Source organism: Artemia sp. Qi Xiang Cuo, chromosome 13 (assembly GCF_049724085.1).
Source record: "Artemia sp. Qi Xiang Cuo chromosome 13, ASM4972408v1, whole genome shotgun sequence".
Lineage (NCBI taxonomy): Eukaryota > Metazoa > Arthropoda > Branchiopoda > Anostraca > Artemiidae > Artemia > Artemia sp. Qi Xiang Cuo.
In genome coordinates this window covers 14864904-14882507 of record NC_142806.1, presented here as the reverse complement: position 1 = coordinate 14882507, position 17604 = coordinate 14864904, and the positions used below count along the sequence as shown (strand labels likewise).

Here is a 17604-nt window from a genome sequence, read left to right as displayed (position 1 = left end):
TTTAAAAGAAAATGCAACTGCAGTAGTCAATGGGCATTTGCAAAAAAAATTCTATCGTGACATGTAAATATTTTCCTAATGGCGGGGAATGAAAGTTTTAAAATAGCTCTTATTGCCAGAGTTAATTTTTTGTTGCACGATTTTGGGTGTTTCCAGAGGAGGAGGGGGTGTTTAAGGTGTATTAAAAAAAAAAGAGATCGGACTGTCATTACGCCTACTCCTGTTGCGTTCGTATTTGCATCACTCAAAATGTCATCAGTCTTCCCTGATGAGAAAATTTTGGCATTAAAATGTTCATTATACGTATTTGATGTTGGCCCTGCGTTCCTGTTGGTATATATCTTCATTTTTTAGACAAAACGATGGAAATGTAATATGCTAAATAATTCCCACAAGTGTACAAAACATGTAGCCTTTCAAAATAAAACAGTCAAAAATCCTTATTAACGATTTCGGCGTTCATTCCTAAATTGAAATAAAGAACCTCCTTTATCTACATTTCTTGATGGCGCACCCGAAGAACCTAATCTGCTACTCCCAGGATATGTTCCAGAAGAAGTCGACGGCATCTGCATGCTCGGAGTGAATTGAATTGTTGAACGGGCTTGACTATCTCTCCTACTTAAAACGAAAGGCGACGCTAAGGGTATTTGCCTTCGGGCAGTAGATTGTATTCTTCGCTCACCAAGTTCAACAGGCTCCTCAGCAATTCCTTCTTCAAGTTCACGTCTTTCTCTGTCTAAATCAAAACTTTGACTAAATTCCCCAAGTTGGATCAAAGTACGACTGGAATTTCTTCGAATTGGTTGCTGAAAAATAAGGATATTTAGAACTTCAACATCTGCTTTTTTCTTAATATAAAAATACAAGCCAAAGCGGCCCTCGGGAATCTTTATAATGGTTTATTTTATACTTTTGATACCATTTCGTTAATTTTTCAGCGCGTCTGGCAATTCTCCTATCATCAAGTACCCATCTTCCAACAAACTTCCCCTATTGAAAATCATAACTCCTGTCGCAAAATCGAAATTTTGACGAAATAGAAAAAATAAAATCGGAAACAGTACTGCGTGTAAAACAATGCAATCACTAAAACAATAAAGAACGACAATAAAACCACTATGCTGTCGAACCTTGTAAATTGATAACATGCAATCTACGGTTCAAACGAAATCGCTGAATATGGCGTGCCTGTTCCCTCCCCCCCCCCTCTTTTGACATTCTTACACCACAAAGGGTCATATAGTCTGAATTTTCACCTAGCTGGGCCATTCGTTTAGGAATGGATAATGAACAAACATCAAAGTTAAATCAATTTATCTACACATGTATGTGACTTCGTTTGAAACTATTCTTTTCAAACAATCTTACAGAAGAACTGTTGGTATATTTAGGACCAGGGGCATGCCAAGGTGGAGGATCTGGGTCCCCCCCCCTCACCGCTCAGAGGTATCATGTTGAGAGATGAAGCCTTTATACTACAGAAAATTTGGTGTTTTAATAAATATTTTAAAATTTTTTGGAAGATCAGTTTTGAAAAAAATCATACTTATGCTGCTTACGCGTATTTGAGGAATTATTACATCTTTGAAGACCTTGACTTGTTTTGCTTGACAGATCTGCGAAAAATTAATAAGCCCCTTCCAAAAAATAGTAACTTGTAAGATTTCTTTTTTATTTATGTATTGTAAAAACAATCATTCAGTTTTTCATTAGCAACGTTGAGAAGCAAGCCCTGAAATCCATATTCACTTTCCCCTTGAAAAAATTCTTAGTTTTTCTATCATAATAAAAAAAAAATCACGAAATTTGCCACTTAACAGCCATTCGATTTCAAATCCATGTTATTTTTAGCTCTTTTATATTAGCTTTTCCGTCAAATAAATGAACCCTTTGTTTCTCAATGTGGATGCTACTTTAATTGTTAACGAACCAAATAGAGTTTCTATCAAAAGCGATGAAATTCAAAATAATGAAATCAGTCGGGTATTGAGAGGATATAAAAAGAATTTGGGAGATTATTCTTCTTGTTAATCACAATTTGCACGATAAGACAACGAATTATTTTTAACCAATTATTTTTAAACCAATTATTTTTAGACAACGAATTATTTTTAAACCAATTACCAAACTGGTTTTCACCGTTTCTTGCGAGAACTTTATAGCTATGAAACAGAGCATTTTTTCCTATTATGAAATATATTTTGTATGATTAAGAGCTACCCCACCCTATGACATTCCTTTGATCCTATTCAAGTTTATACTAATAATTAGGATCAACTGATTTGAACTTCGTATTGCACTTTAAAGGATAAACTACTAAAAACAATAAAGGAAAGGTGGTTTCGTTTCTAGGCTGTCTTTTGAAGGTCATCCGTAACTTGGACATTTAAACTCTATGTTCTACATGCAATTCCAAGGAAGACTGACGGATGATGAGGTAATTGTAGGTCATTGGTATAATAATATTACAAACTTCTAATACTGTAAATTTCCCATTCTGCTTCGAAAACATACCTCCTAGACCTATTGCAGCTCACACTCAAAATTGAAGTTATTGGACAAATCCATGTATATCCATGGAGGAAATTCTGAAAGAAGTGGAGGGTGGGATGTTCTCATCAATTGTTGATGAGACGAGATGCTTCTAAGAGAAGCAACTGTCTATAATAGGTAGAAGTGGGATTAACTTAAACATAAGAGAAAGATTTATAGGCTACGCAGACGAACGAAGTTGTAACTGGGAACGAAGATCTGGATGACATTCCCCTTTGTTGCATCAAATTATCCATGCTTTCCACTAGTTGACTACTATTTCTATGTGGTTACAACTTAATTCCAAAACATAAACACTTAGTATGCTTCAGCCATCCTAAAAAAAATAGATATTGACAAACATCAGAGGAAGTTTAAAGGCCCTCGTATGTCATGAAAATTAAGAAAAACTTCTTATATAAAATACATAAAATTTGTTACTCAAATTTTTACTTTTTTGGGTCTTCCTCTTACAACCAGAATCCAGATCAATCTACAACCAGAATCCAGCACTGCGTTCGCCAACCATAACACATGACTTTTGCCGGACTTAAGACTTCGTCAGTCTATTAGTAAACTGAGAAAATGTTTGAAGACAAATGATATTTCATTGGTAAAGATATATATGCATTCCTTTACCATTGAAAAATCCTTCGTTTTCAAACATGCTTTTGGGCGACAAAATTGACCAAAACTTAAAAGGAAAACGAAGAAATTTTAATTCGACGGTGATACCGCCGTTTTGTAATTTGGCTCATTTAGATTAACACAAAATAAATGAAAAACAGGCAGCAAAAAATAAAAAAAATGTCAGGCATCTTTGAAGCTATTTATAGTGTTCTATAGTATAATTCTATTCACCACTTTAATTTCTATGGGTTGTCTCACAGGGTCTCTTGATAAATGCAGGGGGATTTTTACGAACGTTCTGCTTTTAACTAGCATCGAAATTTCTAACTTGGTGTTCAATGCAACTACCCGTGGAACCGCCAATTCTGCTTCGCTTTCTAATGGCAATGTTTTGCCCAGCCCGTATAATTCCAGTCAAGGCCGAAGTTAGAGCCAAATTACAAGGGGCATTAAAAAAAGCCCATAATTTTTTGCTTTTCATTAATTTTTCTATTACAATTAATTTTTCTCTAACAACTTTTCAACACAACATCCATCAAGGTCGATGCACTTCTACAGGCAGTGCTTTTATCCTTTTAGACTCTTTTTGAAGATATCTCAAGATCCCTTTATTAGCCAAGTTTTTGCCATGTTTTTGCTGTATCAGTGTTATTAAAATGGACGCCTTTCAACAGTTCTTTGAGTCTCAGTAACGAAAAATGGACAGATGGGGTTAGATTCGGGCTATAAGATGAATATCGCAGCAATTCTCTATAACCTTCTTTTGTATCGCATGGAGGGCGGAGCGTTGTTATGATGAAAGAAGACCAACAAATGAATGTTTTTTAGATAATTCTGCTCTCAATTTCCTCAAAAATCGTATATGGTGATTGCTGCTTCAGTAAAAGTTTTCCGCCTTCTAAAGAGTCTGAATCTCTTCAGAGATTCAGAAAGTGGGTCCCATTACCTCGATCACAGAAATTCCGAAAATATGGTGAATGTCACTTGTATAGGATTGCAGCATACTTTTTCAAAGAAGTATTTTTAAACTTTCCCATTGAAATTTTCCTGTGCCACGGCATATGAACTAATTTCTTCCTTTTAAGGATTAGGTTAGTTTTGTCGCAAAATGAAAATTTTTAATTTTGCTCGTTACTGTCTGAGCACAAACGAAGAAAGAACCTGAACTGTTTGAAAGAATAAAGTAGACGATTGTCAACCAAACCTCGTTCTCTATGAGCGCTAAGCTACGTATATAAGTATAAGCGCTTGCTATATATCTTATCGATACTTGACCCTCCATATTTATTTTGCAGCCCCCCCCCCTGACCAGATCCCTGCTTACGCTCCTGTGTAGGACACAATGAATTTTGTTTAAAGTTAAATACAAAGTGAACAAAGGACAAACAGTATATGCTGCTGGGATAAGACAATAACAACAAGTAAAGTATTTTATAAATTCGTCAAGAGTCTTTAATTCACTAACTAAAAGATAAATATACGATTAGATTCGTCACTCAACATTTTTTAGACATAATAATCGCTACCGTTGAATTGAAAAAAAATTTACAGTAAAATTAGTGTTTGGCTTTAGGCTAAATCCCCATGTTAGGAAGAGGGGGTGTTCAATTACGGCGGTGGAGATTATAATATGTGGCAAGAACATTGAACGTTGACAAATATGTCAAAGACTTTAGTTGTTGCAATCCGTCTCATTCCGGCACCACTTGAGGGATTGGAAACATTCAGGGGGGAGAGAGGCGGTTATTCAAATGCGACGGTAGCAATTATTATACGTACAAAGAACATTGAATGGCGAATCGGGTCTCATCCCAACAAGACTTTGGCCGTCCAACCTTTCTCTTACCGCTTTTTTGGCCATTTAATAGAAAGTAGAATGTTCAACAGCTTTGAATGTAGAATATTCAATGCTCCTGTGATATTCACATAAGATCATTTCCAGCCCAGCGAGAACTACAGGAGGCTATAACCACCTTAACTCGCTGGCAAGTGCCATTTAAGGTAATGCTCGATCCACCTAAGCCGTTTTTTTTCATTATATCCATACTGACTCGTCAGTGTAAGGACGTCATACTGATACCGTCAGTATGACTCGGATCAAACTACAAAGCTTATAAAGAATTGTGCTTACTCCTTGTAAGCACAATCCTTAATAAAAGAGTAAAATAAAAGAGTATAACAAAAAGAGTAATATAATAAAAAGAGTAAAGTTATAAAAAGAGTAAAATAAATAGTTATGAGTATGCAGTCATATGTCTTTTAAGTTAAGTACGGCAGTGTGGACACCTGATAATATTTGCAGAATACGTAGATATTTGCAAAATATAAATTTGTAAATATTTGCAAATATTTAATATTTAAATACTGTTTAAATATTTGACGCAAACACCTTATAATACTAGACAAAAAATGACACTTTTTTTTCGAGCGTTATTCCTTAGAGGATGGCAAATATCTTACGTAGATTGTACGTATACACCTACCAAAAGTGTACAAGGTTCAATTTTAAAAACTGGAACAGAAGCTGAACCATACGTAACTTTATCCTGCATATCTATCATCCCTAGGGAATATAATTCCTCTCGGGCCTCTTCGCAGAATTTTACTGATATTTGGAGTTTAGTTAATGTACGGTCTTGGTTTACACACTTCTTTTGTTATTTTTAAAACAAAAACCGCAAAAATTAGTACAATATGGCGTCAATTCATGGAAATTTATGTACTGGTGGGGGTGGGCGAATTTGTTACCTTTTTCTTTTTTTTATGAAAATACAATAAAAGTCATCTTTAATAAAAAAAATACCCCCAGGAAAGGTACTTTTCAACATCAAGGAAGGTCTAGGTGAGAGTAAATGCCCCCCTCCCTCGTTGACACATCTAAGAGTATATTACATAAAAAAGGTTAATAAAAAAACCTTTTTGAATTGTTTGAAGTTTTTCACTCTTTTCCCATTTCCTGATACAGCATTTGTCGTCGGGCGATATAACTTCTGTCGAATTAGCCTTTCTTCTACGACTATAGCAACTTCATTTTGGTTTTCATCGTTCTCCCTCTTCATATCCTGTTCCTTAAAAATAAAAGGGCGTGATTTCAGTATGATTAATCTTACACATGACTAGTGAATCGGCCTCCTTCACTATCATCATTAATTAATTACAAAATATTTACAAACAAAATTCCAAGAACAAATTCTTTTGAAATAAGTGTCCATGGATGAAAAAGATTTAAACATATAGTAACATACCTACATTTTTGAGTGGAGAACCGTGGAGATGGGTGATTCTCATTAGCAAGAGAAAAGTTGGGCACAATAGTAGCAAAGATTACAGCATACCACATTGATAAACACCAGAACTGCCTAAACAACTGAATTGATTAATACTAAAATTGGTGAAGTTTAAAGGAAATATAAAGCAAAACTGTTTTGAGGAGAAATTCTCCCTCTGTTCTGAATAGGCATCTACGCTAACGTGTATCGGAGTCACCACGTAAATGTTGAATTAGTGAATGGCAAAGTGCCTCCCATGCATTATTATGATTATCATTTTTCTCCCAGCCCCTCCCATTGTAGGGGTGATTGTATAAACTTAGGAGAGTGTCCTTTTATTTTGAAATTAAAAGTTTTAACACACTTTGGAACAGTCAAAAATGGTTTGAAGCAACATATTTAAACATACAGTAGGCTATTGTATCTAAACAGAAGTTGGGCGATTGGATGGGAGTCAGAGGCAGATCCAGGGGGGCGAGGCCCCCCCCCCCCTAACGTAGTCTAAAGTAGTGTAATTTACCTAATCAACGCAAGTTTGCGTTAATTAAACTTGCTCCTAACGCAAGTTTATCGGATCAAACTATTTTGCCCCCCCCCTAAAAAAATTCCTGGATCCGCCCCTGATGGGAGTGGGGTGGATTTAGCGATATTTATATCACAGAGACAAGAGGGGCAAAGTAAGATGTAAAATAGCCTAATAAAAAGGCCTAAATAGCCAAAATAGTCTAATAAAAAGCCTAAATAGCCTAATAAAATACCTAAAAGTGCTAGACAAAAGATTGACTAATAACTCCTTCTGGAACCAATTACCCATAAATCTATCAATGCCAATGCAGTCTGTCAATGCACGATGCACAAAGAAAAAAAAATAAGATCTAGAAACTGGCTAGGTTACTCAAACCTAGATTAGTTTAACGCATCATAAATAACATAAACAGGCAAAAATAAATCCAATACTTAGTAGAATTAGAAGCTTCCAAAATGCAGGCCATGAGAAATCGACGGACCTACTAAATCAAATTCGCAAAATTTCTTATTCATTATCACACTGGGATGTTTCATACCAAATTATTTATCACTGATGACGTAGAAAGACATTTTGGAAGTTGACAAAAAATATACTTATATATTTATCCTACAAATATATTTATAGGCAATGTTATATTACGCGTAAAGTAAAATTATAAGTGTACGTTATACTTAATTTATATTAAATTAATATACACTAAATAAATATATTTATATTTAGTTCATGTTCAAATCAAAAAATTACGGAGCAGGATACATAATTGAAGCTGAAGTCTTGCATAATTTTGATTTTACCGACAAATATGACTATATGGTCAGGAAAGGGCTGTATCCAAGGGGGGGATTACCATGCTCGCCCCACCACCACCACATTCGTAAACAGGTCATGAAATTTAAAAAAAAAACCTTTTTTTTTAACTAGAATTATTCTGAAGAAAAAACCCAAATCGACTAAGTAAAAGAAGATCATCTGTACACGCAATCCAAGAAGTTACATACGCATGACCAAATGCGCTAACCAGCGTGAGAAGACCTAAGTTTAGGTAAAGTGAGTATCAATAAACCTCCCTCCTTACATTCAGAAACAAACCCATACAACTTGACGGTAAACTTTTGCAGAAAAGTAATTGCCTTCCAAAAAAAAATGTCAGTATACTTACCAATAACAAATACAATATGTACACAATGGAAAAATTTCATAACAAACAGCCCTTTCCCCAGGGGCTATGGGGGTCATGTCATCCCAAGGCATATGTATTTGACCTTTCAACTATGTGAACAAAACTGTTATCTCAAATTTTTGATCAGATGACTCTGGGGAAAATGGGCGTAGGAGAGGGTTAGTCGCCCTTCAGTCTTTTTGGTCACTAAAAAGGGCAATAGAACTTTTATTTTCTCCGTTTAAGCTAGACCTCTTCCAATCTTCTAGGACACTTAGTTTGATACGATCAACCCTGGGAAAGGAACAAGCAAAAACAAAACAAAAAAAAACGTATCGATGACTTTTTTGGGGGTGTTTCCTCCATTTGTCGGAAATCAGGCAGATTTTCTCAGGCTCGTAGCTTTGAAAAAGTAGCATTAAACATAATTAATTTTATGTATTAAAAGCAAATCGGCATAAAAAGCCAATTCTTTTGACGAATCTACTGTTTTCAGATTTCAGTTACTACTGGGCCAAGTCGCTCCTTACTTGCAGCTCCTTACCACGAACTGTTTAATTACAATCCAGTTGAAAATACAAAAAAAAAAAAAAAAAAAAAAAAAAAAAAAAAAAAAAAAAACTAGGGAACTCAAATGAATGAAGGTTGCTTTTCTTAATGAAAAGCCTTTAACCAATCCCAAATTCTGAAAAAATAATCAGCCAAATAGAAAAAGAAGGCACAAAAGCGCAAAAGACGCATTTTCAAAAATTTGCAGAAGAAGCATTTTTAATGCGCCAGAATTCGAAGTATTCAAACAACTAAAAGATCCTTAATTAAACGACCCTTAATTAATTAAACGAATCATTATCACAAAACTGATAAATCTTGACTTCTTTAAACTTACCTGTAAACAAGAGAGGAAGAGGTCTTCTTGACATTACCACCCCCCCCCCCCCGCCCAAAAAAAATCACATAATAATGAACCTTACAATCCTTTGAAGCCCCCCCCTCCTCCCATATATATATATATATATATATATATATATATATATATATATATATATATATATATATATATATATATATATATATATATATATATATATATATATATATTTATATTTATATATATTTATATTTATATATATTTATATATAATATTTCTAAGTTATTACCAAGCTCATAACAGCACAAAAAATAATTTTGAACTCACCTTTATATGGACTCTGCCTACAGACTCTCCTAGAGTTTCAGTACTTCTAATTTGTGTAAAATTACTAGTAATAGTAGGGATACCCTCAGTTAGATGATGTGTATCAAAACTTAAGCGTTTGCTCAAAGGTTGGCCTGTATTTTCATCATCTGAGGTCGGTTCAGTTTTGATGTCAGGTAGGAGGCGTTTTTCAGCACCAGCAAACGAAGAAGTTGAGGCTTCAAGATGTGGCCGTTTAGGAGATGGAACGTTATCAGATGAAAGCCGTCTTAAAGAAAAACAAAGAAATGCATGATGAAAACATATAACACATAGCGAGTTGAAATCAGAAGCTTCGAGAAATCACTTTCTGCTATGTTTTTACAGCAATATAAGTTTAGAAGATTTATTGAGACCCGGGTATCTTTCCCTTCATGCTGATAAAGAGCAGGGGGCGGATAGAACCTAGCCCAGATATTTATTTAACTTCAATATTTGAGCTAACATAAGACCTATTCATATATGATTTATCTGATTTTCCAGTTCAGGCTAGTTAAAATAGAAAATTTCACCATATAGTTGAATTCCTATACAGCTATTTTCTATACAACTATGGCATAATAGTGAAGTTAAAAAATTTTTAACCCGGTTTCTTTTTCTTAAGGCTAATAAAGGGTTAAAATACATTAAGGTTAATAATAATAAATGAAGCTGTCGAAATCAATTTGAATTCTTGTTTCAAGGGAGGAATTCGAAAGCGTGTTGCAGCAAGAAACTTTTCAAAGGATTCTCCGAATTTTATTAATTTGGATATGTTAGTTGTTTTATTTTGGATACGTTAGATATTATAGATATTTCATTAATATATGTGTAAACTGGTATAATCTTTTGCGTTTTACAAGTCACTCACACACAACATCCAGTGCCATTATGTTTTCGTTTAAATAAAATCTTAATAAAACCCAATAACTACTTATAAGATAAATATTCTAATAAACCAACTTCCATGATTTATAACTAGTTTATTACTTACTTTATTAGTTTGAGGCAGCTGATTAGCTACTCTTCAAATATATTTATTTTCTGAAACTTTTAAAAAAATTGTGCTATTATTGTTCTTTTTGCTATTGCTATTGTTCAAAGTTCTTTTTGAAAAATAAACACAGCCAACACTAAATTTAGAACCACTTCAACTGTGCCCTCGTAAGGCTACAAGGTAACAATGAATATGTGCGTTAGTAATAAATTAAAACACTTTAAATGTCCTAATAGGCAGTAACATCTTCATTAAAATGACTTCGATATAAATAGATCTGAGGAAAAAGGCGGTAAAATACATAGGGGGTCAAGGTATCGAGTCCCTCAAAATCTCAAATTATTTTTTTTTCTCAGGGTGAGGGAGCATATCCCCCTCTCCCTTACTGCCACCGATGTAAGGCTGTATGGTTAGGAGATCAGCCGATGCATCTAGTCATGCTTGTAGCTTTTCAAATGTCAAATTCCATATTTATTCCTAGATAATTAGGTTAAGGTTTCTGCTTCCTAGGTACACAGTTTCAAATCACAAGACCTAGAATGTGTCCTTGAACTGAAACATTATTAATGATTCGTTCTTACTTTCATTCCGAATTGGTAAATAATGTGGTGAAGCTTTCTAATTAAGTCAATTTGGAATTTAGTAAAATATTAAGACGCAAATACAAAAGTTTAGAAATACCACTGTTTATTAAGATAAGGAACATATCCTGGCAGGTATATGCTTAATAGGAAATTGAGAAATTACCACTTCCTAGCTATGTGCGTCAGTGGGTCCCGATAAGGTGTGATTGAGGAAATGTATAAAAACACATTTTATGGGAAGGGGTTGCCTGATACTAATCTTATGCCGGACTGACTTCTGGTCCCTTGATATTAGAAATACCTTGGAATATTGTCGGATTAATGTAAGTGTATAAGTATCCTATTGTATTATATATTATTGTAGATTTCTGATACTTGTGGTCTCGCTGGGACAGTCAGTCCCAGCAGAATATATATCTATTATCAATCCCTGTACTAGTGTATGTTAACTGAATAAAAGTATTGTATTATAGATAACCTCTCTACGATCTACATTTAGTCCTTCGAATATTCCCAGCTGGTACGCCTCATTAGTCAGGTCATAGCCGCTACCAAAGTTTAATTACCTTAGGGCCATAGTTTATCTCCCCTATAAAGGGAGAATAAAGGTATCAATTACAACTTCACGCTAATACTATAAAATCACTTTACAACAATAATACAAAATTTAGCCCCGAGTTTATTTGCCCCGAGTAGATAAAAAGGGCTAATATTTTTAGTATTTAAGCACTTTTAATGGTAAACATAAATAAATATTGGTTTTGCATCGGATTTGACGGAAAAAAATATCATCAAACATTAAATACCACTAATGACAATTGGCTTCTAGAACACATCCTAATAGATAGCGGTACGTTATCAGGAACAATAAGAACTCTAGGCCCACCACTATTTCAATTACCGTTTCAAATTAGAATGTCGTTTGCTCTTATACTTTACCTTGTTATATGCTCATGTCCCTACTTGATCTAACTGTTCTATGTTCTAGCTTATGTTAGTTCATCAGTTAATTATTATTTTGAACTATTGTTGATTAGTTAGTTGGAGATAACACATATGGCACCATCTCACAAATGGTACCATCTCACATATGGCACCAGTGAAGTTATATTTACGTTTATACATCTGTTCAATCTCATATCGTTCCATAGGAGGTCCCCCAGCCCCAGAGGGAGGGAGACCTCCCTCTTCCACCATAAAAACAGAAAAACACCATAAAAACACCATTATAAAAAGCCTATTAAAACACGCTCGATTTGTATCTCCTGATGGCTATTAAAAGACTCGTTTGCGAAGTGGGGCCTCCTGAGACAGAATTCTTGGTCTTGATTCATCTCTACTAGTGTTTAATTTAATATCGGGTCTTTGTTTTATTTGACATATACCTTTTCGTCATCGTAGTTTGGTTCGGGTCGTGTATTGTCTCATCTCCAAGTCTTGACACGCTGCCAAAAACAAGAGTGTCCTGCATTGATGCTTGTGTTACTTTACCTAAAAGATACAAAAAAGAATCACCACAGTTTCTGTTATTAACAGATCTTCAAAAAAAGCTGCAGACTCCCATCATTTTAGAGAAAAGTAAATAAATTCATCAGTGCAGAGAAGGCAAATCCACAGAGAAACAGTGGGACTACCTGTAAAAGATCCTGTGACTCAAAAACTTGTCGTTCTTTTACTGATTTAAATTTTCAAACAGACGAACCAATCAGGTGGAATGTAACTTTTTCATTCTTCACTGGCTTAAAATTGGCGAAAACAAAAAGAACCGGCCAAGTTTTAAAAAAAGGAGGTTATATGGCTTTGTTTTCTAACATAGGTTTACAGAAAAATTCAGCTTACAAAAATAAGTTTCAGGTGTAAACCAAATAAATTAAAGTACGCTTCTTACCGTATAATTATAGGAAAGTAATCTCTCTTTTTCGCTTTGGTAAATTCCCACAAAAGGTAAGATACTCTCAGATAACATTGAACAAAACGCATTTTATATAGGCTGTAGATCGAATTATTTTTTCAGTAACGATAAACTCTTAATAAAGATAACGCAATCATGATGGTCCATGTAGATAAGAGTATTACTATTACTGATTAGAATTACAGCTCCACTCTCAGCTAAATTACCAACCCTCTAAGTTCATCCATGTGATAGTAACTGGTCGTATCCGCGGAAATTATTACCTAACTTTTTTCTACATTGGCTGATAAGCTTTGTCGCGTTTTTGGTCAAACTGCGGTCAGCATTTTAGGCCATTTCTCGACAAAATTTTAAATCCTCTTTGTTCATGCACATCACAGGCAACGCTATAGCGTTGCCTATAGTAAAGACCATAAGACTCCCATGTTTTGGTTTTTTTTTTCCAAAGACACTTCATATGGGAGGGATGGTCATATAAGCTTTGGAGGGCGCTCTTTCGATTAGAAATCAGAAGTTCTAGTTATGATCGGAGGGCAACTCCCTCCTCCCCCCATTACCCCAAATTTTTTCCCCAAATGCATCTGATAAAAATTTTGAGATAGCCCTTTTGTTAAAAAAAAATAGCTCAAAGATCAGATAACAAAAACTTCAGGGCCGGCACAGTCCCCCAGGGCCGAAGGACAGGCGTTGTAAGTTATACCCTGGGGGCATATATGGTTTTATGGAAGGATGCTCTTATAGACTTCAAAGGGGGCCCATTTGATTGGAAATTAAAAGTTCTAGTTCGCTTTTTAAGAGTCAAAAGATATCGTAGGGCAACTACCCCCCCCCCCCACATTCTTTATTCCCCCAAGTCATCCATTAAAAAATTGAGATAGCCAGTTTGTTATAAATAGTTCAAACATCAGATAAAAAAAAATTTGATGTTGAAATAATCCACCAGAGCCCGGGGGCAAGTTTTTTAAGTTATGCTCCAGGGGCATATAAGGTTTATGGAAGGAGTGGTCGTATAAACTTCAGAGGTGGCTTATTCGACTGAAAATTGAAAGTTCTAGTTATCTTTTTATGGGTCAAAAGTGATCGGAAAACATCTAACGTATCCCCCCCCTCCCAACAGACACACAAACACGCCTTCTTTTCCCCAAATGCACCCGATGAAAATATTGATACACCCAGTTTGTTTGAAATAATCCAATGATCAGATAACGAAAACGTTTGGTTAATATATCCTCCTCTCCGCAGAGCACGGGGAAGGGTTGTAGCTTATGCCCGGTGACATATAAGGTTTTATGGAAGTGGTCGTATAAGCTTTGGAGGGGACTAAAATGAGGGGACAGAACCCGGGGGCAAGTGCTGTAAATTGTGCCCCAGGGGCATATAAGTTTTTTTATGGAAGGGATGGTCGTATAAACTTCGGTGGGGCCTCATTCAATTGTAAATCGAATCTTTTTACCAGTCATCAAAATTGATCGGAGTTCATCTACCCCCCCCCCCATGCCCTCTTTTGTTCAAATGCATCCGATCAAAAGTTTGAGATAGCAATTTTGTTTGAAATAGTCCAACGATAAGATGACAAAAACTTCGGGGTCAACATAACCCCACCAGAGCCAGGAGAACGGTTGTGATATATGCCCCAGTGATATTTAAGGCTTTTAAGGAAGAAGGGGTCGTATAAACTTCGGAGGGAACTCAAATAATTAAAAAACTGAAAGTTCTAGCTCCCTTTTTAAGAGTACAAAGTGATCCGATGGCAACTAGCCCCCCCCCCCCAACAACCCCAAGGCCATAAGGCTTAAATGGTCGTACAAACTTCAGAGGGGGTTCATTCGATTTGAAATCAGAAGCTATAGTTATCTTTTTAAGAGTCAAAAGTGGCCGGATGGCATCTACCCCTCCATCCCCACAACACACACTCTCTTTTCCCCAAATGCATCCAATCAAAATTTTCAGATAGATAATTTATTCAAAATAGTTTAGATTAAATAAAAAACTCTAGGGTCAACACAACCCCCCAGAACCCGGAGGCAAGCTTTATAAGTTACGCCCTGGGCGGGGGTATATAAGGTTTTTACGTAAGGGGTTGGTGTATAAACTTCAGAGGTGGATCATTTGATCGGAATTTGAAATTTTTAGTTACCTTTTTAAGAGTCAAAAGTGATCGGAGGATATCTAGATCAGAGGGATCCCCCTCCTCTCACACAATCCCTATTTTCCCAAAATGTATTTACTCAAATTTTGAGATAGCCATTATGTTTTAAATAGTTTAACGAAAAGATAACAAAACCTTGGGATCATCATCATCATAACCCCCACCAGAGCCCAGGGAAGGGTTGTAATTCATGCCCCGGGGACATATAAGGTTTTTATGCAAGAGGTAAACTTCGGAGGGGACTCAAATGACTAGAAATTAAAAGTGCTAGTTCCCTTTTTTGAGAGTCAAAATTGATACGATGACAACTACCCCTCCCTCCACCAAACCTCTTTTCCCCAAATGTGTCCGATCAAAATTTTAAGATATTCATTTTGTCGAAAATAGACCAAAGATAATATAATAAAATCTTCGGTGTTTACACAACCCCCAGAACCCAGGCACAAGCGTTGTATCTTATGCCCCGGGGGCATATAAGGTTTTTATGGAAGGAATGGTCGGATAAACTTGTGAATGGGCTCATTCTATTCAAAATTGAAAGTTCTAGTTCTATTTTTGAGTCGAAGGGGGCAAGAGGGCAAATAGCCCCTTGCCTTCTTTACCCAAAATCCATCCAATCGAATTTTTTAGAATGTAAGCACAAAACACAAAATTCGCAATAAGTATTTGTAGAAGAATACTTGTATTACAAAAGTATTTGTAATAAGTAGAAAAGAAATATTTGTAATATAATTCGTTTTCAGTAAAGCGCCAATGACGCAGTAGTTTTTAGACTTTTACAGTAAGAGAAAGGGGCAAAACCCAATCTCTGGTTTGTGAGTATTTGCGTCTTTCTTATGTTTGGTCGGCTGGTTACGTTTAAGTTTTGCCTGTTCTAAAGTTCGGTTACTCGCTTATAGTAGTGGATAATAACAGTTTGTTTTCTTTAACTTCCTGTCTAATACCTGTTCGTTTTGGGTTTCTTTTATACTTCAAAAGCAAAAAGTTTTTTTTTTTCATTTTAACCTTGATTTGCATATTCAATTTAAGCTTTACTTGTTTTAAAATTCATTTATTCGTTTATATTAGTACTTGTTTTATGTTGTTTTTTTTGCTATTACTGTTTATTTAATTTCTGTTCGTTTTGAGTTTCATTTATTCTTTAATAATAATTTCTTGTCGTTTTGAGTTTGAGTTATCGTATGATTTTATTTCTTCTGATATTAAGTTTGATATGGTCTCCGCTTTTCTTAAAAAAAAAAATCGGAAAGTTTTTTGAAATTAATTATTACAATCGATCATATCCATGGAAATGATTAGGTAGTTCTTTTGTCCATTGGCAGATGACCTTGTTCAATTTTCGACCAAAATATAGGCAACATTCTCGGCCATATCTCGACAAAATTATAGACCTTCTTTATTCATGCATACTATGGAAATTGATCGTATCCATGGAAACGATTAGCTACCTTTTTTCTGCATAGGCAAATAAACTTTGTCCTAGTTTCGGCCAAATTATGAATAACTAGACAGATGAGCTTTGTGACAATTGCGACTAACTATGGCCAGAATTTTAAGCCATATCTCGACAAAATTATAGACCCTCTCTGTTCATGCATAGTACAGATATTGATGTTATCCAAGGAAACGATTAGTTAATTTTTTTTCTGCATCGGCTGATAAGACTTGTCCCAATTTCGGCCGAATTACGGATAATTTGACAGATGAGCTTTGTGGCATTTGCGGCCAGACTATGGCCATCATTTTCGGCCACATCTCGACCAAATTATAAACCCTCATTGTTCATGTATATCATAGTAACCTATCGTATCCATGGAAACGATTAGACAGTTTTTTTGTACATTGGCAGATGAATTTTGTCCACTTGTTGGCTAAATTATGGACAACCACATTTTCGTGGGTACATGCTATTCATAAACTAATGTTTAAATTAAGTAGAAAAGACCTGTTAGCGAATATATCCAAAATAACCCATACTCTGTACATGTTCTTGAGAGAAGGGGTCAATGAACGGCTCCTAAGGAAATGCTTTCCTGTCCTATTCTGAGCAGGGTTGCCATTAAGTTTTTTTAAAAGGTGTCCCAAAGCCTGCTAAATAAGCTTCAATCCATATAGTTTTTTTATGCTGTTAAAACAAACATACTTTCGCAAGAGCATAAACTTAATCTTTATACGTTTATTTATCAGATTCGTAATGCATGTGTTTCAGTTAAAAACTGCAGGATAATTACCTTTTTCCTAAAATACAAATTTAAATTAATCTAAATCTAAAATTACTAGCTTTTTAATTTTATTTTTACGAGAAAAAAATCCAGATAGAAACTGTAAATCTGTGTTGCTTATCGCAGAATATGCTATCTAAACACAATTCCCTTCTCCACCTATTCTTATTTAAAGTATCTATCCTGGCCATCTCTCATGAAAGCCTTATAAATGCTAAATATTATATGGTCTTATATGCATATTCTTCAATGTTTGCTGGATATTTGTACCGTTACTATTCTGCACCTTACCACCTCTTCCGAAAGCCTTAACCATTTTAGATCGACTCACATCCTTAGCACGTCCCATTAAAACTTTCCCCATCACACCCAAAATTTGGGGGAACACACCCTTCTTCCAAATTT

At 35.2% G+C, this 17604-nt stretch overlaps 1 protein-coding gene across 1 annotated transcript in view; it reads right to left on the bottom strand.

Moving 5' to 3' along the window:
* Nucleotides 1-329: 329 nt before the first annotated feature.
* The window catches only part of nbs (nibrin), a 98434-nt gene continuing 81159 nt past the window's right edge, over nucleotides 330-17604 (bottom strand). The window contains exons 9-12 of the mRNA XM_089098620.1: nucleotides 12302-12407; nucleotides 9318-9585; nucleotides 6081-6233; nucleotides 330-809 (exon numbers count right to left, since the gene is read on the bottom strand). Of these exons, the coding sequence (XP_088954746.1) occupies nucleotides 444-809; nucleotides 6081-6233; nucleotides 9318-9585; nucleotides 12302-12407 (893 nt within the window). The 3' untranslated portion in view covers nucleotides 330-443. The remainder of the gene's footprint in view (nucleotides 810-6080; nucleotides 6234-9317; nucleotides 9586-12301; nucleotides 12408-17604) is intronic.